At 54.7% G+C, this 23,944-nt stretch overlaps 1 protein-coding gene across 8 annotated transcripts in view; it reads right to left on the reverse strand.

Annotated features, from left to right (window-relative positions):
• Window positions 1-23,944, reverse strand: part of arap1 (ArfGAP with RhoGAP domain, ankyrin repeat and PH domain 1) — a 209,758-nt gene that overhangs the window by 82,713 nt on the left and 103,101 nt on the right. For all 8 annotated transcript variants that reach the window (XR_015757500.1, XM_087988447.1, XM_087988448.1 and 5 more), the window contains 7 exons: window positions 21,559-21,628; window positions 19,894-20,014; window positions 18,825-19,042; window positions 18,289-18,395; window positions 16,819-17,018; window positions 14,825-14,910; window positions 12,094-12,276 (listed from right to left, as the gene is read on the reverse strand). Coding sequence is in view for 7 of the 8 variants with exons in the window: in XM_087988447.1 (XP_087844573.1) it covers window positions 12,094-12,276; window positions 14,825-14,910; window positions 16,819-17,018; window positions 18,289-18,395; window positions 18,825-19,042; window positions 19,894-20,014; window positions 21,559-21,628 (985 nt within the window). In the remaining variant the exon portion in view is untranslated. The remainder of the gene's footprint in view (window positions 1-12,093; window positions 12,277-14,824; window positions 14,911-16,818; window positions 17,019-18,288; window positions 18,396-18,824; window positions 19,043-19,893; window positions 20,015-21,558; window positions 21,629-23,944) is intronic.

The raw sequence follows: 23,944 nt of genomic DNA on the forward strand, positions 1-23,944 counted from the left end.
CATACACACCACACACCCCACACTCACATACACACCCACACACCCCACACTCACATACACACACACACCCCACACTCACATACACACACACACACACCCCACACTCACATACATACACACACCCCACACTCACATACACACACACCCCACACTCACATACACACACACCCCACACTCACATACACACCTACAAACCCCACACTCACATACACACCTACAAACCCCACACTCACATACACACCCACACACCCCACACTCACATACACACCCACACACCCCACACTCACATACACACACACACACCACACTCACATACACACACACACACACCCCACACTCACATACATACACACACACACCCCACACTCACATACATACACACACACACCCCACACTCACATACATACACACACACACCCCACACTCACATACACACCTACACACCCCACACTCACATACACACCCACACACCCCCACACTCACATACACCCACACACCCCACATACCCACACACCCCACACTCACATACACCCACACACCCCAAACTCACATACACCCACACACCCCACATACCCACACACCCCACACTCACATACACCCACACACCCCAAACTCATACACACACCCACACACCCCAAACTCATACACACAACCACACCCCCACACTCACACACAACCACACCCCCACACTCACACACCACACCCACCCCACCCACCCCACACACCCCCACCCCACACACCCCCACCCCACACACACACACCCCCACCCCACACACACACACACCCACACCCACACACACACACCCCCACACCCAACCCACACTCTCACACACCCCTACACCCACCCCACACACACCCCTACACCCACCCCACACTCACACACACCCCCACACCCACCCCACGCTCACATACACACATCCACCCCATGCTCACATACACACCACACCCACCCCACGCTCACATACACCCCACACCCACACACTAACACACAACCACACCCACCCCACACACAACCACACCCCCACCCCACACACACCCCCACACTCACATATACGCCGACACCCCACACTCACATACAACCACACCCACCCCACATTCACACACAACCACACCCACCCCAGACTCACATACACCCACACACCCCCCACACTCACATACACCCACACACCCCCCACACTCACATACACCCACACACACCCCACACTCACATACACACACACCCCACACTCATATACACACACACCCCACACTCACATACACACACACACCCCACACTCACATACACACACACACACCCCACACTCACATACACACACACACACCCCACACTCACATACACACACACACACCCCACACTCACATACACACCTACACACCCCACACTCACATACACACCTACACACCCCACACTCACATACACACCCACACACCCCACACTCACATACACCCACACACCCCACATACCCACACACCCCACACTCACATACCCACACACCCCACACTCACATACCCACACACCCCACACTCACATACCCACACACCCCAAACTCATACACACAACCACACCCCCACACTCACACACAACCACACCCACCCCACACACAACCACACCCACCCCACACACACCCCCACACTCACCCCACCCACCCCACACACCCCCACCCCACACACCCCCACCCCATATACCCCCACCCCACACACCCCCATCCCCACCCCACACACACACACCCCCACCCCACACACACACACCCCCACCCCACACACACACCCCCACACCCACACACACACACCCCCACACCCACACACACACACACCCACACCCACACACACACACCCCCACACCCCTACACCCACCCCTACACCCACCCCACACTCACACACACCCCCACACCCACCCCACGCTCACATACACACATCCACCCCACGCTCACATACACACCACACCCACCCCACGCTCACATACACCCCACACCCACACACTAACACACAACCACACCCACCCCACACACAACCACACCCCCACCCCACACACACCCCCACACTCACATATACGCCGACACCCCACACTCACATACAACCACACCCACCCCACATTCACACACAACCACACCCACCCCAGACTCACATACACCCACACACCCCCCACACTCACATACACCCACACACCCCCCACACTCACACACACCCACACACCCCCCACACTCACACACACCCACACACCCCCCACACTCACACACACCCACACACCCCCCACACTCACACACACCCACACCCCCCCCACACTCACACACACCCACACACCCCCCACACTCACACACACCCACACACCCCCCACACTCACACACACCCACACACCCCCCACACTCACACACACCCACACACCCCCCACACTCACACACACCCACACACCCCCCACACTCACATACACACCCACACACCCCCCACACTCACATACACACATCCCCACACTCACATACACACACCCCCAGACTCACATACACACACCCCCAGACTCACATACACACACCCACACCCCCCACACTCACATACACACACCCCCACACTCACATACACACACCCCCACACTCACATACACACACCCACACCCCCCACACTCACATACACACACCCACACCCCCCACACTCACATACACACGCCCACACCCCCCACACTCACATACACACGCCCACACCCCCCACACTCACATACACACGCCCACACCCCCCACACTCACATACACACGCCCACACACCCCACATTCACACACGCCCACACCCCACATTCACACACGCCCACACCCCACATTCACACACGCCCCACATACCCCCACACCCCACATACCCCCACACCCCACATTCACACACGCCCACACCCCACATTCACACACCCCCACACCCCACACTCACACACACCCCCACACTCACACACACCCCCACACTCACACACACCCCCACACTCACACACACCCCCACACTCACACACAACCACACACCCACCCCACACACACCCCCACACCCACCCCCACACCCACCCCACACTCACATACACCCACACCCCCATCCCACACTCACATACACCCACATACCCCCACCCCACTCACATACACCCACACACCCCCCACACTCACATACACACACACCCCCCACACTCACATACACCCACACACCCCCCACACTCACACACACCCCCCACACTCACACACACCCCCCACACTCACACACACCCCCCACACTCACACACACCCCCCACACTCACATACACACAACCACACCCCCACACTCACACACACACAACCACACCCCCACACTCACACACAACCACACCCACCCCACATACACCCCCACACCCACCCCACACTCACATACACCCACACACCCCACACTCACATACACACACACACACCCCACACTCACATACACACACACACACCCCACACTCACATACACACACACACACCCCACACTCACATACACACACACACACCCCACACTCACATACACACACACACACCCCACACTCACATACACACACACACCCCACACTCACATACACACACACACACCCCACACTCACATACACACACACACCCCACACTCACATACACACACACACACCCCACACTCACATACACACACACACACCCCACACTCACATACACACACACACACACCCCACACTCACATACACACACCCCCACACTCACATACACACACACCCCTCCACACACACACACACCCCTCCACACACACACACACACACACACCCCTCCACACACACACACACACACACCCCTCCACACACACACACACACACACACACCCCTCCACACACACACACACACACACACCCCTCCACACACACACACCCACACCCCTCCACACACACACACACACACACACCCCTCCACACACACACACACACACACACACCCCTCCACACACACACACACACACACACCCCTCCACACACACACACACCCACACCCCTCCACACACACACACACCCACACCCCTCCACACACACACACACCCACACCCCTCCACACACACACACACACCCACACCCCTCCACACACACACAGACCCACACCCCTCCACACACACACACACCCACACCCCTCCACACACACACACACCCACACCCCTCCACACACACACACACCCACACCCCTCCACACACACACACACCCACACCCCTCCACACACACACACACCCACACCCCTCCACACACACACACACCCACACCCCTCCACACACACACACACCCACACCCCTCCACACACACACCCACACCCCTCCACACACACACCCACACCCCTCCACACACACACACACCCCTCCACACACACACACACCCCTCCACACACACACACACACACCCCTCCACACACACACACACCCCTCCACACACACACACACACACCCCTCCACACACACACACACCCACACCCCTCCACACACACACCCACACCCCTCCACACACACACCCACACCCCTCCACACACACACCCACACCCCTCCACACACACACCCACACCCCTCCACACACAACTACACACACACCACACTCACATACAACCACACACACCCCACACTCACATACACCCCCACTCACATACACCCCCACTCACATACACCCCCACACCCCCACACCCACCCTACACTCACATACATCCCACACCCCACACTCACATACACCCCCACACCCCACACTCACACACCCCCACACCCACCCTACACTCACATACATCCCACACTCACATACACCCCCACACCCCCTCCACTGTTTATTTCTACATGCCTGTAACAAACATGACAAATCCTCCCAAAAATAAAACCGAGTGTTCGAGTTCTACTTACCTGGAGGTTGAGGAAAGGAGGAAATGTGCGCTTTTAATGACTTTTAAAAACCAGAAATTATCTGGCAAACCAAAAAAGAAATGGTGCATTCTATTTCCAAATGAAATCATTTCCTCAATTGTCTGTCTGAAATGTATGTGTGCCTCGCAAACCATTTCGCCAATTAACAGTTACAGTGAATTCTCAGCTCCTACCCCTTCTGCAAGACCAGGCACAACGGGCTGAATGGCCTCATTCTGTGCCGGGACAATCCTGTGGTTCAGCTCTGCTCGGGAATACGGTCAGTGGGATCTTTCACCAAGTGTCGGCATCTTGGAATCTCACTCCCTGCAGCGGACACACCCCCGGTGAACTGTTTGGTCTCTACCCCACGTTTCTGTCTCACAGAGACACCAAACCCCTGCCTGTCCCACCTGTTAATATCTTTAACAATGTGAGCTTCTACAGCGCTCCCTCGGGGCACAGAGCGATCCACCAGCCTCCAGGGGAAGACATTGATCCTCATTTCAATCCATTGAAATAATCGACCTTTCTACTGCACCTCCCCCACCCACCCAGTGTTACACTCCCCAATAAGGGGAAACCATCTCTCGGAGTCTACACTGTCAAAGCTTTTCAGGGTCTTGTACATCTCAGCAAAATCACTTCTCACATGAGCAGTTTTGGGCCCCGTATCTAGGGAAGGATGTGCTGGTCTTGGAGGGGGGGGGCCAGAGGAGGTTTACAAGAATGATCCCAGGGATGAAGGGCTTGTCATGTGAGGAACGGGTGAGGACCCTGGGTCTGTACTCGATGGAGTTTAGAAGGATGAGGGGGGTATCTCACGGAAACTTCCAGAATCCTGAGAGGCCTGGATAGAGAGGATGTGGAGAAGATGTTTCCACCAGGAGGAGAGACTAGGACCCGAGGGCCCAGCCTCAGGGTGAAGGGGCGACCCTTTAGAACTGAGATGAGGAGGGGTTTCTTCAGCCAGAGCATGGGGAATCTGTGGGACTCATTGCAACAGGGGGCTGTGGAGGCCAAGTCACTGAGTGTATTTAAGACAGAGATAGATAGGCTCCTGATTAGTAAGGGGGTCAAGGGTCACAGGGTGAATGGGGTTGAGAAACATATCAGCCATGGTGGAATGGTGTATCAGACTCAATGGGGTGAATGCCCCAACTCTGCGCCTATATCTTATTGTCTTAATAGTGACTCAGCCTGTGATTGTGAGAAACCCTCTCTTCCCAGAGACCAGTGAACCTTTGCTGTGGTAGGAGTGAATTCTTCCAGAAATACAAGTGTACAGGAGCTGAGGAGACAGACAGTGCTTTGAACTTATTAACAATCTGAAAGCAACACCTCTGACAGTGCAGCACTCACTCAGCTCCCTGCCTGAACCAACCCTCAGTCCAGGTCAATGGGCTGAATGGTCTCACTCACTCTCCACTGGGCTTACATCCCATTGTACACAAGGTTCACTCAGTGACCCTCACACAGATGAATGTTTGAAATTATGAGGAGGGGGTGTTGATAGGAGAGATGCAGAGAAGATGGTTACACAGACAGGAGGAGACTGGGAACAGGAATCAGTCCACTGTCATCCCCAAACAGTGGAGAATCCCACTGACTCGCTTCTTGGTAAAAATGAGAAAATCAGTATCACAGTGAATCATTGCGGTGAATGTGTTCCAGAGGAAGTTAGCTAACCGCATGAGGGAGGGGGGGAATAGGAGATGGTGCTGGAGCGAGATGGAGAGGTGGAAGCAAGCAGTTCTTGTGGAGAATAAACACTAGCATGGAGCATGTGGGCAGAACGGTCACGTTATGCTTTCCAAGATGGGCACCTTAAAACTGATGAAGAAACTTCAGGAAACACGGTCTGTAAACCTCTTCAACGGTGAATCGAAAGTTAAACAATGCACTAAAATTCTTCCTCTTATAAAGTCACACAGTATGGAAACAGGCCCTTCAGCCCAACCAGTCCATGCCGACCCTAATCCCAAAACCAGTCCCACCTGCCTGCTCCTGGTCCATGTCCCTCCAAACCTTTCCTACTCATGTATCTATCCAAATGTCTATTAAACATTGTAATTGTACCCACTTCCTCAGGAAGCTCATTCCACACACGAACCACCCTCTGGGTAAACAATTTGCCCCTCATGTCTTTTTTAAAAATCTCTCTCCTCTCACCTTAAAAACGTGCCCCCTAGTGTTGAAATCCCCCATCCATGGGAAATGAACAATCATTAACTCTATTGATACCCCTCATTATTTTATAAATTTTGATAAGGTCACCTCTCAATCTCCTACATTCAAGTGAACAAAAATAAATAGGACACTGTTCTGAAGAGAAGAGTGGGTGATATTGTCCACGTAAAAGGGGAGTTTCTGACTGTCTGTTGGGAGTAAACGTCACACCTTGCTCAAGAGGGTTGGGTAACACTAGGCACACGGACACACAAGATGGCCGCTGAGCCATAAGTTGGCCACTTGACACACAAGATGGCCGCCAGACCACAGTACAGAGAGAGGCCTCACAGCTTGCCACAGTGCTGTTGGTGTCTCTCTCTCTCTTCCTGGAGCACCGGTGTTTCCTTGTACAATAAACTCTGTCATTGAACCCCCGACTTTGACTCTGAGGCAAGTGATTTTCCCCATAACAATTGGCGATGTGAGCAGGGTTCTCATTACTGGTGCCCTGGTCAAAAGCCACAATTAGGGAGCCGGGGTAAGAGCTGATTTGTACCTGCAAACGGGAAGGGTCAGACCGGGCCAAGGACACAGTTTAAAAGGTAAACGGACTGTAATGTCTAACCTGCTACAGTACTGAGTTAAAACAATTAACACAGACTCATGTCTGTGGAGAATAAGTGTTAACTGGATTAACTGCTGTAAGAACCTGCTGTATGTGCTGAAACAGCCAGAGGACAAGGTTGTGCCAGTCTCAAAGACCCTGCCCTGAACCGGGTGGTAAGAGGGGTAGCCCACCCACCATGTTCCCCCCACCTTGCACCCCCGCCAGGCACCCCGCCCCCCCCGCCATGCACCCCGGACCCCCGCCACGTGAAGGTTGGGATTTGAAGTGGCGATTGAGATGCCGAGGGCACTAGGAGCTGTGAAACACAGGTGGCCAAGTTGGGTAACACTGGACTCTGTAAGGGCCAACAACGCAGAGTCCAGGTAGAGTTTAAGATAAAAGTGGGGTGCTGTCTATACTTGTAACTTCCAGTGTGGTGAGGGAGAGGAGCTGATCACCCTGACCAAGAGCCAAACCTCAGTGGAGTGCACATTACTGAGGTGGGGAGCATGGACACTGTGGGTAACCATGATACCCTGTCAGTCTGTAGTAGAACAACAGAGCTTGAATAGTGGCGATGGCTGGGAGGGGAAAGAGTCCCCCCAGTAGAGAGCACGCCAGGCTAGAGGTAGGTTTCTGGGCCTATCGGGTGTTGCTAGGTCAGTAGAGGTGGCCGGGAGGGTAGAGGAGTCCCAGTAGAGAGTATACCTTGCTAGGAGGCTGCCAGGCAAAGCAAATGAAGAAACGTGGCTGGGATCCATCCCAGACGTTAGCACAACAGAGTGTGTGGATAGATAACAGAAACAGAATAAAACTGAAGCAATAGGGGTAATGTTAGTGCACCATTGAGCCGGCCAAATTAAACAAGTGAGTGCCCCCGTGAGTAGGTGGAGAAAGGGCCAGGAGCACGTTAAGGAGCTGGAGGACAGAATACAAGGGTTGGAGCAGGAGTCAGGAAGGGTGCACAAACTTCACACTGCCTGACAAACCAGGCTTTGCCCCAAAATGGAATGGGCCACACGGTGTGGTAAGAAGTGGGGACTCCCTGTGCCTGCCTGGACATTACAGGGAAAGGCACATGGAAGCACTGGGCCCAACTCAAACTGTGACCAAAGCATTCCCCAGCTGCAGACAGGAACAGTGGACAGGACGGTCATCCGAGGAGGAGCAGGCGTGTTTGAATGTGACCGCAGGCAGACGGTTCCTATGTGGTCAGTGCAATGGCACCCATGTCAGCTCTGCCACACAGACATACCCCTTCGACACTCACCAGCTGGGGGGTGCACCCGGGGGATCGGGGGTGACATGGGTGGACAGACAGATGGCAGGATAGGACAATGCATGTAATCAAGCAGCGACAGGATTTGTTTTTCTATTTAAGGGGACTTATGCGACAGACACCCCAGGCCTCCCAAACCTGTTTACAGTAGGAACAATTGCTCCCCTTACTGTACCCATGCCCCAACGAGGGGGACATACTCGGAGAAGGATAGTGACCCACTCCATCAGTCAGGAGTTCTGTGCTGACTGGCAGGCCCCCATCACCTTGGTGTCATCATCGGAATATGGATTTCTGGGATCTCTATCTTTGGGGAGCACAGCAGGGATCATCAGTGCTAAAAACCAAAATTATCTTGTATGTGGCCTGACTATCTGAGGCAATAGTACCTCAAAAGCTCTGGAAGCAATTAACACGGAGCTGGCTGAACGCAGACTACACACAGCAGATACGGTGTATGTGGTGGATTATCAATGAGCACAGCAAGGGGGAGTTTGTACAGTTATTGGTGACCATTGTATCACCCAGGTTACTGATGCCTCTTATCACATTACAGAAGCCATCAAGAATATCCGAGACCAGGGAGGTAATTTTCAACAGGGAGCCACAATCACAGACAGCTGGCTAAATTGGTTGCTAGGTAAATCTTGGGGACTGTATTTGGCAGATGGGATAGTTCTCCTCATTGCACTCACGCTGGTATTCTGTGTGGGCCTCGGATGTTTAAAGCTCTGCTGTCTGGCGCTACTGATGGGAACTGTGCCAGCAGCGAGTGCCACCACGGAAGAGCCCCCATGATACCCCTCGGGAGGAGGAGCTCCTAGAGATGACCTACCTCTACATGTAAATTGTATGGTCTGCGGGAGATCTCCAAAGTCGCCTCCTTGACCACAAAGGGGGGAGTGGAGTGGGAGATGGCACGGGGCGGGGTGACACTAGGCACACGGACTCACAAGATGGCCGCTGAGCCATCAGTTGGCCAACTTGACACACAAGATGGCCGCCGGACCACAATACAGAGAGAGACAGCAGAGCAAACACAGGCACTGCCTGGGGCCACCAGAATGCCAGCACAATGCACCCACAACCGAGCTGATAGTCTAAGGTGGGTGGGGGAGAGAATACATGAGTAATGTACACTGCCTGCCGAAGTCTCTGGGTCCAGCCAACACCTCTTATAGAAATGCTAACTGTTTGATACGGTCTCAATAGCCAGGGCTGCAGTAACCATTCGTCTCCGGCAGAGCCATTAGGACCCATTACCACAGCAATGGACTTCCGCACAGATGCTGAAACTGACAACGACGTGCTGAAATTAACAAAGGCTGCACTGGAACTGACAATGATTCTGCAATGTTTACAACAAACAAGCCATGTTACCGAGACAATAACCTTACCACTGACCTATTATATTACACAATGTATAACAGTATCTTGACATGTGTGTCAGGTTGAGAGCAGGCTCGCAGCTGCCCACTGTGCTGTTGGTGTCTCTCTCTCTCTCCCTGGAGCACAGGTTATTTCCTTGTACAATAAACTTTGTCGTTGAACCCCGACCCTGACTCCGAGGCTGGCGATTTTCCCCACAACAGAGGCATCGCAGGAGGCCATTCGGCCCCTCAGCTGTATTCCATCATTCATGCCTGAATGTGCATCCCAACTTCCTCTGCACAGCCTGGGATTTATTGAGCTAAATGATCTGGCGCACTGAGCAGGTCTTGGATTCCATGGATAGAAATCCAATGGGGTTCCATCCCTCAGCAATCACGTTTCTGATAATGCACCTCCTCCTCAGTACAGCCCTCACAAAACTAGGCCATTCTGCCCCTCGGATTTGCTCTACAATTCAAGATCATGGCTGATCCTATACCACGTTCCCATGGCAATGCCCATAATTCCTTTAGTATCTAGCAAGCCATCAATCTCCATCTTGAGCTGCCACAGTCCTCTGGGATAGAGACATTCCACCACCCTGTGAGTGAACACTCCTCCTCAACTCAGTCCTCAATGCCAGTGGACGCTGGATCAGTTGTTAATTTTAAATTGGAGCTAAATTGCTGGAAAAGCTCAGCAGGTCTGGCAGCATCTGTGGAGAGAAATCAGAATTAACGTTTCGGGTCCAGTGACCCCTGCTCCGAACGGACTCCTCCCGTTCCTCTGTCCTGCCATTTACTCAGGCTCTGCCAGACCTTTGGAGCTTTTTCAGCAATATCTGCTTTGGTTTCTGATTTACAGTATTTTGGTTTTAGAGGTATGAAGGGGTATGGGATAAGAGTTATGGAATTAGGCTACAGAACAGCCAATGATCTCATTGAAGGGCAGAATGGCCTCCTCCCATTCCTCTGTCCTGCCATTTACTGAGACTCTGTCTCCAACTCCTTGACCCCACAGTCAGGGGAAACATCCTCTGGAGAAGGTCACTGTCCAGGATGGAATGATTAAGACCATTAGACATAGGAGCAGGATAGGCCAATCAGTTCATCAACTCTGCTCCATCGTTCAAGGCCATCATGGCTGGTCTGATAATCCCCAACTCCACATCCTGCCTTTTCCCCATAACCCCCAACTCGATTCCTCACTGATTAACAACCAGTCTCTCTGAGCCCTGAATATCCTCAGTGACCCAGCCCCAACAGCCCTCTGTGGAAAAGCATTTCACAGATGGATGGTGATGGGCTGGTGATAGGGTGATGACAGGGGTGACGATGGGGGCAGTGACAGAGCGGTGATGGGGTCGTGATGGGGTGGTGATGGGTGGCAATGGGATGGTGATGAGGAGATGATGGGTGGCAATGGAATGGTGATGGGGCAGTGATGAATGGCAATGGGATGGTGATGAGGCGGTGATGGTTGGCGATGGAATGGTGATGAGGCAGTGATGGGGTGGTGATGGGATGGTGATGAGGCGGTGATGAGGCGGTGATGAGGCGGTGATGGGGCGGAGATGGGGCGGAGATGGGACGGTGATGGGACGGTGATGGGACGGTGATGGGACGGTGATGGGTGGTAATGGGACGGTGATGGGTGGTAACGGGACGGTGATGAGGCGGTGATGAGTGGCAATGGGATGGTGATGAGGCGGTGATGGGGCGGTGATGGGGCGGTGATGGGACGGGGAGGAGGCGGTGAGGAGGCGGTGATGGGGCGGGGAGGAGGCGGTGATGGGATGGTTACCTTGTTGAGCTCCTCTTGGTTTCCGAACAGCGGGTGGTATTTCCGGTATTTCCCCTGCCGGTACTTGGCACCGATGAACCGCCTGCGCTCCATGCTGCTGCTTGTCTCATTGATGGCCTCGCTGGGGGGCACATTCGCTGCCCAGAACTGATTGGCTTTCCAATTATTGACACATTGAAACATCTAGTGAAAGATCAGAGAGGGAGAGAGAGAGAGAGAGAGAGAGAGAGAGAGAGAGAGAGAGAGAGAGAGAGAGAGAGAGAGAGACACACACAATCAATCCTCAAACCCATCCAAAACCATCCAACTCCAACCCAATCCGTGCCCAAGGGATGACCCTGAATTTCCTGTTACCCTTTGATGAGATGCGGGCTTCAGCATTGGCTCCCCATCCCGAACTGCCCTCAAACGGAGATTCATGTGAGGGCCATTTCAGAGTGAACCAACAACCTAATGAAGATGAATCCTTGAAATGACTCCCCAGAGACCGGTATCCCATCACCAGGTCACCCTTTATTTACACATGGGGAGTCCTTAACACTGATCCTGACACATGGGGTGGCACAGTGGCTCAGTGGTTAGCACTGCTGCCTCACAGCGCCAGGGACCTGGGTCCGATTCCAGCCTCGGGTGACTGTCTGTGCGGAGTTTGCACATCCTCCCTATGTCTGCGTGGGTTTCCTCCCACAGTCCAAAAATGTGCAGGTCAGGGTGAACTGGCCAGGCTAAATTGCCCATAGTGTTAGGTGCACTAGTCAGAGGGAAATGGGTCTGGGTGGGTTACTCTTTGGAGGGTCAGAGTGGACTTGTTGGGCCAAATGGCCAGTTTCCACACTGTAGGGAATCTAGCAGGACTTATACACTGAATGGTAAGGTCCTAGGGAGTGTTGCTGAACAAAGAGACCTTGGAGTGCAGGTTCATAGCTCCTTGAAAGTGGAGTTGCAGGTAGATAGGATAGTGAAGGTGTTTGGTATGCTTTCCTTTATTGGTCAGAGTATTGAGTACAGGGGTTGGGAGGTCACGTTGCAGCTGTACAGGACATTGGTTAGGCCACTGTTGGAATATTGCGGGCAATTCTGGTCTCCTTCCTATCGGAAAGATGTTGTGAAACTTGAAAGGGTTCAGAAAAGATTTACAAGGATGTTGCCAGGGTTGGAGGGTTTGAGCTACAGGGAGAGGCTGAACAGGCTGGGGCTGTTTTCCCCGGAGCGTCGGAGGCTGAGGGGTGACATTATAGAGATTTACAAAATTATGAGGGGCATGGATAGGGTAAATAGGCAAAGTCTTTTCCCTGTTGTGGGGGAGTCCAGAACTAGAGGGCTTGGTTTAGTGTGAGAGGGGAAAGATATAAGAGAGACCTAAGGAGCAACTTTTTCACGCAGAGGGTGGTAAGTGTATGAAATGAGCTGCCAGAGGATGTGGTGGAGGCTGGTACAATTGCAACATTTAAGAGGCATTTGGATGGGTATATGAATAGGAAGGGTTTGGAGGGATATGGGCCGGGTGCTGGCAGGTGGGACTAGATTGGGTTGGGATATCTGGTCAGCATGGATGGGTTGGACCGAAGGGTCTGTTTCCGTGCTGTACATCTCTATGACTTTAATCTAATCCAGCTCCTTCAGAGCCAGCTCTCAGAGCAAGCAGGAGCCCCAACACTCCTGTTTCTATCTGTCAGCCAGGGCTCCCTGATTGGGGCTGTTAACCTGGTGCAATCAGGGAACTCTGATTCTAAGAGGACCACCCAGCTGACCACGTTACAATCACTGCGCCATTATCAATAACACTTTCAGGATTCAGTGGAGGGTTACTGGACAGTTATTTATTGGAAAGGTTTGTAAAGAGTTGCGGAACACTTATTATAATGAGGGCAATGGAAGGTCACTGGGGCTTCATGAGAGTGACATGTGAAAGTTAGCCAATCAGACCTGCTTATTGCGCATCACGACCCCAGGGCGGTGCATTCAGTTAGGATCTCCTTTGGGGGGGGGGGGGGGGCAGGGGGTCAGCTGGGAAACAGCCTGCTCAGAGACAACACCTTACATAGCTCACCCTCTGCCTTTCACAGACGCCCCTTCCACAGAGAGTCCTTCCGAAAAACTGACACATCTTTACTGAAAGCCAGAGAATTCCTCATGATTAAAGAATTAAACTCGTCAGCAAATCTCCACAGAGGGGAGAGGCTCTGGGCCTAGTGAGGTTTATTCACAAAGTCAGGAGTGTGATGGAATACTCCCTGGATGGGGGCAGCTCCAACAACACTCAAGGAGCTTAACACCATCCAGGACAAAGCAGCCCCCACTTGATTGGCCATACATCCACAAACTTCCCCCTCCCTCTCCCACCGACACTCAGTAGCTGCAGTGCGTACCATCTACAAGATGCACTGCAGAGATTCACCAAAGATCCTCAGGCAGCTCCTTCCAAACCCACCACCACTTCCATCTAGAAGGACAAGGGGCAGCAGATACATGGGAACACCACCCCCTGCAAGTTCCCCTCCAAGCCCCTCCCCATCCTGACTTGGAAAAATATCGCCGTTCCTTCACTGTCACTGGGTCACAATCCTGGAATCCCCTCCCTAATGGCATTGTAGGTCTACCTACAGCACATGGACTGCAGCGGTTCAAGAAGGCAGCTCACCCCCACCTTCTCAAGGGGCAACTAGGGACGGGCGGTAAATACCAGGCCCAGCCAGTTAATAAAACCAGGTGCTGTTTCATTTCTTTGTACCTTAATCATCTGGTCAGTCCAAACTTTCTTGTCCATTTTCAGACTCCGTATTTTCGAAATGCCGGGACCCAATGCTCGGTGCTCCCCTGTGGAATGTGGGACAGAACAGTGACCGTGAGCAGTCTGATCCCAGAGCTCCCAGGCCCCTCTCAGTGCTGCGATTGAAACGTACTCACCTCCTCTCTGTTCCTGCTCAATCCGCCCCCATCCAACAGCCTCAGCTCCGGGGGACTCAGTGGGTAATCCATTCACTAACAGCAGCTACCAACCCTACGCCGTCCTCAGTTCACTGCGTTTCAGTCAGGGCTTGCTGGAGAAACTCAGCAGGCTCTCGCAGTGTCTGTGTGGTGGAGGCAGCAAACAGAGTCAATGTTCCTGCTCCTGGGCTCCAAGCTCACTCTGCTTTCTCTCTCCAAACCCTGCCAGAGCCTGCTGAGTTTTTCCAGCAATTCCTGATCCAATTTCCAAGTACCAGCATTGGCCAACATTTCCTTATGATCACAGCGACGGGACTGTTAGATCAGGTGACCAAATGCAGGGCTGTGGAGGACAGTGTCACAAGAGAGACCTCCCGGAATAGATCTGGCCAAGGGGAGGGGCTCAGAGACATCCCCCCCCACAGGTATCACGGTCACTCTGTTCCAAGGACAATCCAGCTTCACTTCCTCAGGGAATTGAACTGAGACATGGTCACATGATCCTGGAATCTTCATGGGGGACTTGATCTGGACTGTGGGAATGATCTGTCTTGGGGTGCACGGGACAATTTCAAACCTTTGGAGATAATATTGTCTCCCCCGCTAACAAATCAAACAGTGAGAGTGATCGCCATGCAGTTAGGTAAAACGGAAATTCTTCCAATGATTCCCACTCAAGGACTGAATCAGTAAATAACACCCCCCGACGGTGCGGCACTCCCTCAGCACTGACCCTCCGACAGTGCGGCACTCCCTCAGCACTGACCCTCCGACAGTGCGGCACTCCCTCAGCACGGACCCTCCGACAGTGCGGCACTCCCTCAGCACTGACCCTCCGACAGTGCGGCGCTCCCTCAGCACTGACCCTCCGACAGTGCGGCACTCCCTCAGCACTGACCCTCCGACAGTGTAGCGCTCCCTCAGCACTGACCCTCCGACAGTGCAGCACTCCCTCAGCACTGACCCTCCGACAGTGCGGCACTCCCTCAGCACTGACCCTCCGACAGTGCGGCACTCCCTCAGCACTGACCCTCCGACAGTGCGGCACTCCCTCAGCACTGACCCTCCGACAGTGCGGCACTCCCTCAGCACTGACCCTCCGACAGTGAGGCACTCCCTCAGCACTGACCCTCCGACAGTGCGGCACTCCCTCAGCACTGACCCTCCCGACAGTGCGGCGCTCCCTCAGCACTGACCCTCCGACAGTGCGGCACTCCCTCAGCACTGACCCTCCGACAGTGCGGCACTCCCTCAGCACTGACCCTCCGACAGTGCGGCGCTCCCTCAGCACTGACACTCCGACAGTGCGGCGCTCCCTCAGCACTGACACTCCGACAGTGCGGTGCTCCCTCAGCACTGACACTCCGACAGTGCGGTGCTCCCTCAGCACTGACACTCCGACAGTGCGGTGCTCCCTCAGCACTGACACTCCGACAGTGCTGCACTCCCTCAGCACTGACCATCCGATAGTGCGGTGCTCCCTCGGCACTGACCCTCCAACAGTACATCACTCCCTCAGCATTGACCTTCCGACAGTGCTGCACTCCCTCAGCACTGACCATCCGACAGTGCGGTGCTCCCTCCGCACTGACCGTGCAGTGTTTTGGGTTTCTGTCTGTGGGGTGGTGTTTATACCCACAAACCTCTGACTCTGATACAGAGATAAAACCTGCACAACCATCTTGATTCTGCTCCCCACAGTCTCCCTCGTTGTAGCCCATCTCAATGTCTGTTTACAGGGGAGTCGTGCGCACTGCAGCCGCATATTAAAGGGGACAGTACTGATCCGTTCCTCACCTGCACACTTCTTGCAGATGACCAGGCAGAGGTTGATGGAGGCCCACTCTGGTTTGGGCGTTCCGCAGTCAGCGCAGTGCAAGTTCGATTCCACTGCCCAAATCTGCTCTGCTACCTCGTAGTTGGACAGAGCCTCAGCTATGGATTCGCGTAGCGCCTCCACCCACTCCTCCTTCTCGTTGTCTGTCTCCGCGATGAAGCTGAGGGAGAGATCGTCCGATTTGGCCGAAAATATGAAAAAAGGAATCACGTATTGAAATGCTGTGAGCTCACAGAGTCCAGAAAGCAGAGGGATCTGGGTGTCCTAGTGTATGAACCACAGAAGGTGAGTGTGTCGCTACACCAGGTAACCAGGAAAGCTCTGGTTTCTTGCGAGGGGAATTGAATACTAGCATGGGGAGGTTAGACTTTGGGGAGGTAAAAACCACATGTGGAGTACAGTCGATTCTGCTGTAACATGATGGTTGTAATCTTGTGCAATCCTGCGTTATAGAAAAATCCCGCTTCTGAAACAGCGCTTAAAGTGTCGGCAATGTAATCATGTTACCCCTGTGGCTGCTGGAACCCAGAAATCCGTTCTGAGGAAGGGTTGCTGAACCTGAAACATTTACTCAGATTTCTCTCCAGAGATGCTGCCAGACCTGCTGAGCTTTTCCAGCAATTTCCGCTTCTTTTTACCAGACTAACCCCTGGAATGAGCAGATTGTCTTCAGGGGAAAAGGCCCCACAGGCCAGACCTGCATCCTCTGGAGTTTTGAACAGTCAGAGGTGACTTAATTGAAATATAGCAGACCCTGAGAGGACCTGTCTGGGTGGACGGGGAAAGGATGTTTCCCTCTGTGGGAGAATCTAGAAGGAGGGGGTCAGAGTTGAAACATAAAGGGTTAGTCATTTAGGACAAAGATGAGGGAATACGTTTCTCTCAGAGGGTTGTGAATCTTTGGAATTCCCTTCCGCGCAAGGCACTGGATGTAAAACCTTTAAATATTTTTAAGGCAGAGGGAGGGAGAGTCTTGATGGTTGAGGGGATGGAAGATTATCGGGGGATGTACTAGAGAATTGAGGTTAAAATCAGGGCAGCCGCGATCATGTTGAACAGCAGGGCAGGCTGGAAGGACTGAGCGGCCTCCTCTCATGCCCAATCTGTGCTCACACACAGAGACAGCAACTGTGTTCACGGATTCAGGTGAACCTCACTCTCCGAGAGCAGCTTTCCCAAGGACAGGGGCCTGGCCCCGAGTGGGGACCTACATGAAGGAGAGGGGCCTAGCCCCAAGTGCGGCCTTTCTGAAGGAGGGGGGCCTGGCCCCAAGCGGGGACCTACCTGAAGAAGAGGGGCCTAGCCCCGAGCAGTGGCCTACCTGAAGGAGAGGGGCCTGGCCCCGAGTGCGGCCTACGTGAAGGAGAGGGGCCTGGCCCGAGCAGAGGCCTTCCTGAAGGTGAGGGGCCTGGCCCCAAGCGCGGACCTACCTGAAGGTTTTATACGGTGTGGTGAGGTCAAAGCCTCGTCTGTCAGCATCCTTCACTGTCGCAACGTTCATCTCCACTGAGGTAACACCGATCCCCAGTCTGTAATCCTGTCAGGGGGCAACACAACAGGGAATAAATCACAGCTCTCCCTCCTCCAGCACACGGACTATCACCAAGGAGACACAGGGAGGAGGGAGGTGGGGGGCGAGGGTGGAGGTGAGAGAGAGAGAGAGAGAGAGAGAGAGAGACACAGAGGAGGGAGAGACAGAGGAGGGAGAGAAAAGAGGGAGGGAGAGTGGAGGGAGCAAGAGAGAGAGAGAGAGAGAGAGAGAGAGAGAGAGAGAGAGAGAGAGAGAGAGGAAGAAAGATGGGGAGAGAGAGAGAGGGGGAGGGAGATGGAGGGGAGAGGGGGAGTGAGAGAGAGGGGGGAGGGACAGAGAGGGGCGCAAGGGGGAGAGGGAGTGTGCTGGAAAAACTCAGTGGGTCTGGCAATGTAATCAGAAACAGTAACAGCCAATGCCGGAGAGATTGCTCACCTCTTCGTTCTTGTACAGCCACACCTTGTTCCCATGAATGGACACATAGACTTTATTCCGACACGTGCGAATCTCCAAGTAACCGGATTTCTCGCCCACATCCGAGACACTATCCCGGAAGAAGCAATCGGACATGCGAGCATCCTGCATGTGCTCGCTGTGCTGCCTCTTCTCCTCCACTGTTTGCTGGATCAGCCTCACCCATTCATTCCTCTCTCCTGGAATACACACACAATCCCAACAAATGACTCAGGACAATCCCCCCACCGCGCCCAGGAAACACACCCACCCTGTCCCCCCCCCCCTCCCAAACTCACCCCCACCTCATCCATACCACTCTCCCTGCCCTACTTGCTCACTCTCAGTCCTCTCCATTTCCCTCTCATCTTTCTTTGTCTCATTTTTCTCCATTCTCCTTCCCTGTCCCATTCTCTCTCTCTTTCTTATTATCTGTCTCCCCCTCCCCACATGAATCACTTTTCCCTCTCTCTCTGTCCTCCCCTCTCACTCATCTCACTCTCTTCTCCCCATCATCTCTCTCTCACTTCCCCCCATCTCTCGCTCTCTCTTTCCCGCCTCATCTCTCTCTCCCTCCCTCCTCATCTCTGTTTCCTCTCCTCATATCTCTCTTCCCCGCTATCTCTCTCTTTCCCCCGCTTCTGTCTCTCTTTCTCCATCTCATGAATCTCTCTTCCCCCCTTATCTCTCTCTTCCCTTTATCTCTCATCCCCTTATCCACCCCACATCTCTCTCTCTTACCCTCAATGTCTCCGTCACACTCTCTCTCTCTCCCCAGCTTGGGGAGCTATGTGACCTGGGACCTGGGGAGGTACCACAACGTCCCTGGGGGTGGGGAGTGGGGGATGGGTGGAGGGGGGTGTTTGGTTATGAGATGGTACCCAGGCCTTGTCCCCAGGCCCGAGCTCAGCCTGCCCAGCATCCCAACCTTCCTGGAGTGCAGTGTCTCACTCCCAGGTCACCCACACAGAGCCAATCGGATTCAAATCCCACCTACCTCAGCTCCTCCCTGACTAAAATCCTGTTTTTCCCAAATCGGAGTGGGACTCACCGTCACTATCCGCCCGGAAAACAAAGGTGCGGTTGGAAGTGATAACCTCAAACTTCTGATCCCCGACGGATAAAACCCGGGTGATGGATTTGATGGAGATGACACGTTTGGAATAAACTTCCTGGAAATTGGAGAATCAGGAAAGGGAATGGGACGGAAAAAAAAAAAATCACTCACAAAATCATTCACGTTAACATCGCTGAAACAAGTCAAAAGTTTTCATTTTGCGCCAATCAGGACACTTTGCAAGAATAACAAAGTCAAAGGAAAACAGCATTTGGACACTGTGTGAGTGGATTGTGTGGACTGGTTCAGAAGTGAACAGGAGAGCTCAGAATACCAGAATACAAAAGGTCAACTGAAGGAAAACATCACTCTGCACCAAGGAAGATCACTTGGAGAAAGATTGGGGAAGGTGGGAGTGATGAGTCTGAAGACTGCTCCCTTCCTCGGGGAAGAGCAGACCTGATCGAGGTGTTTCAGAATCACGAGGGGTTTGGCATTGAGTAGACGGAGAGAGACTGGTCCCCTTGGTGCAAGGATCAAGAATGATCAAGAACATAGATTTAGGGCATCAGTAACTAGGGCTGACAGTTTCAAGAAAGCTAGGAGTGAGATTGAGGAGAATCGTTTTCACTCAGAGTTGTTAGGGTTTGGAATGCTGTGCCTGGGAGATGGCGGAGGCAGAGGTTTCAAAAGAGCTGGATAGTTATTGGAAAGGGATGAAGTTAGAGGGTGGGAAATGTCCTTCACAAACCAAACACAAAATAGTTGCAAGAGTGGGCCATTCAGCCCATCGAGCATGCTCCATCATTCAATATGATCGTGGCTGACCGAGGAGTCAATGCCCCCTCCTCGACATCTCTCCATTCCCCGGGGAACATGAGATATCAGACTAGCCCAGCCTTAAATGTACTCAATGCTGGAGCACCCACTGCTCTCTCAGCCAGAGGACTCCAAAGATTCACGGCCTCCCGACTGCAGTTATTCTCCCGAATCTTGGCCCTAAAGTCTTCGATGCTCATCCCGAGACTACACCCCACATGTCCTCAATGCCTCACCCACTGGGAATAATCCCTCAATCTTGTCCATTTCCCGGGTTTTTCGACTGACCGGGAGTGCCAGAGACGCCCCAATCTGATCAGACACCATCTTTATCAAACAGCAGAGCAGCACAAGGGGCCGAATGGCCTGCCACGTGAGCCGTCAGTGTGCAACATGATTGAATGCCTTTTGGAAATCCCTGTGTACTACATCGACTGGCTCTCCCTCATCAACTCCACTGACTGCATCCCCCAAAAAAACATCTAATAGATCTGTAAAACAAGGGTATCCCTTTTGTTCCGACATTGGTCAGGACATGGAGTGTACACCCTGAGGGCAGGAGGGACAGCAGCTTGCAGGTGGGAGGAAGGTATTTGAGGGTCATGGCGGGGTGTGTAGTGGGGCGAGGTTAGTGGGGATTGGGAGTAGTCGGTTTCTGTGCTGTATTTTATGATCCCAAATTGATTCAAGAGTCAGGCGGAAAGTGGAGTTGAGGATTCACAGCTCAGCCATGATAGCATTGAATGGTGGAGTAGGCTCGAAGGGCTGAATGGCCAATTCCTGTTCCCATGTCCTTTTGGTTTCGACTCTCTCTCTCTCTCTCTCTCTCTGCAGTCTCACCTTGTCATTTTCAAAGTATCTCAAATAGTCAGGATCCAGCCTGACAAAGCGTCGTTGGTAAATGTAGGAGCTGTGGGGAGACAGAGAGAGAGACACACACAGAGGTTAGGGAGTCAGGAGTACAGACAGTGACCTCCCTCACCCACAGCTTCAGTCTGACTCAGTAGTTGTCAGCTCCTAACCCCACTCCAACACCAGGAAACAGAGGCAGCCACCCAGTCACCGGGGCGCAGCCACCCAGTCACCGGGGCGCAGCCACCCAGTAACCGGGGCGCAGTCACCCAGTCACCGGGGCGCAGCCACCCAGTAACCGGGGCGCAGCCACCCAGTAACCGGGGCGCAGTCAACCAGTCACCGGGGCGCAGCCACCCAGTCACCGGGGCGCAGCCACCCAGTAACTGGGGCGCAGTCAACCAGTCACCGGGGCGCAGTCAACCAGTCACCGGGGCGCAGCCACCCAGTCACCGGGGCGCAGCCACCCAGTCACCGGGGCGCAGCCACCCAGTCACCGGGGCGCAGCCACCCAGTCACCGGGGCGCAGCCACCCAGTCACCGGGGCGCAGCCACCCAGTCACCGGGGCGCAGTCACCCAGTCACCGGGGCGCAGCCAACCAGTAACCGGGGCGCAGCCAACCAGTAACCGGGGCGCAGTCAACCAGTAACCGGGGCGCAGTCAACCAGTCACCGGGGCGCAGCCACCCAGTAACCGGGGCGCAGCCACCCAGTCACCGGGGCGCAGTCACCCAGTAACCGGGGCGCAGTCAACCAGTAACCGGGGCGCAGCCACCCAGTAACCGGGGCGCAGCCACCCAGTAACCGGGGCGCAGCCACCCAGTCACCGGGGCGCAGCCACCCAGTCACCGGGGCGCAGCCACCCAGTCACCGGGGCGCAGCCACCCAGTCACCGGGGCGCAGTCACCGGGGCGCAGTCACCCAGTAACCGGGGCGCAGCCACCCAGTCACCGGGGCGCAGCCACCCAGTCACCGGGGCGCAGCCACCCAGTCACCGGGGCGCAGTCACCCAGTCACCGGGGCGCAGCCAACCAGTAACCGGGGCGCAGCCAACCAGTAACCGGGGCGCAGTCACCCAGTAACCGGGGCGCAGTCAACCAGTAACCGGGGCGCAGCCACCCAGTCACCGGGGCGCAGCCACCCAGTATCCGGGGCGCAGCCACCCAGTAACCGGGGCGCAGCCACCCAGTAACCGGGGCGCAGTCAACCAGTAACCGGGGCGCAGCCACCCAGTAACCGGGGCGCAGTCAACCAGTAACCGGGGCGCAGTCAACCAGTCACCGGGGCGCAGCCACCCAGTCACCGGGGCGCAGCCACCCAGTCACCGGGGCGCAGCCACCCAGTAACCGGGGCGCAGTCAACCAGTCACCGGGGCGCAGCCACCCAGTCACCGGGGCGCAGTCAACCAGTCACCGGGGCGCAGCCACCCAGTCACCGGGGCGCAGCCACCCAGTAACCGGGGCGCAGTCAACCAGTCACCGGGGCGCAGCCACCCAGTCACCGGGGCGCAGCCACCCAGTAACCGGGGCGCAGTCACCCAGTAACCGGGGCGCAGTCAACCAGTCACCGGGGCGCAGTCAACCAGTCACCGGGGCGCAGCCACCCAGTCACCGGGGCGCAGCCACCCAGTAACCGGGGCGCAGTCACCCAGTAACCGGGGCGCAGCCACCCAGTAACCGGGGCGCAGTCACCCAGTAACCGGGGCGCAGTCAACCAGTAACCGGGGCGCAGTCAACCAGTCACCGGGGCGCAGCCACCCAGTCACCGGGCGCAGTCACTGATCTGACTGAAACAACTGAGAGAAAAGACCCTTTTCCCAGAAACTAAAACACCACGACACGGAGCCACACATCATTCCCCCTCACGTCTCAGTCTCCTCCACCCCTCACCCTCCTGTACACACTTCACCTCCATCCCCTCACTACATCACCCTCACTCACCCCAACCCAACCCCACCATCCCTCACCCACCCACTTACTCCCGCCCCTCACCCTCACGTCACACAGGCCTCCCCCACCCCACTGTCACCTCCACAACCCCTCGCCCACTCACCCTGACCCGGTCCGCATACCCCCACCACCGTGTCCACACCTCCCCCCCCCTCCCCCCAACACCATACACTCACCACACCCACACCCTCCTCCTCCGGAACACCTCACCCTCACATCCCTCACCCCTCACCCACAGTCTCCCCTACCCACGACCCCTCCCAACCCTCACACACACAGAGTCACCCACCCTGCATCTGCCCCCCAAGTCATGATTCCCCACTCCCCCCCCACACTCAGTGCCCACACTCGGGCAAAGCCAGCCCTCAGAGACACGTGCATTGTGCCGTTTCCGCAAGGCCATCCCGGGAAAAGCAAGGGAGGGA

This window comes from Chiloscyllium plagiosum, unplaced genomic scaffold (assembly GCF_037043375.1).
Source record: "Chiloscyllium plagiosum isolate Xiang-an unplaced genomic scaffold, Cpla_swu_hap1 HiC_scaffold_6, whole genome shotgun sequence".
Lineage (NCBI taxonomy): Eukaryota > Metazoa > Chordata > Chondrichthyes > Orectolobiformes > Hemiscylliidae > Chiloscyllium > Chiloscyllium plagiosum.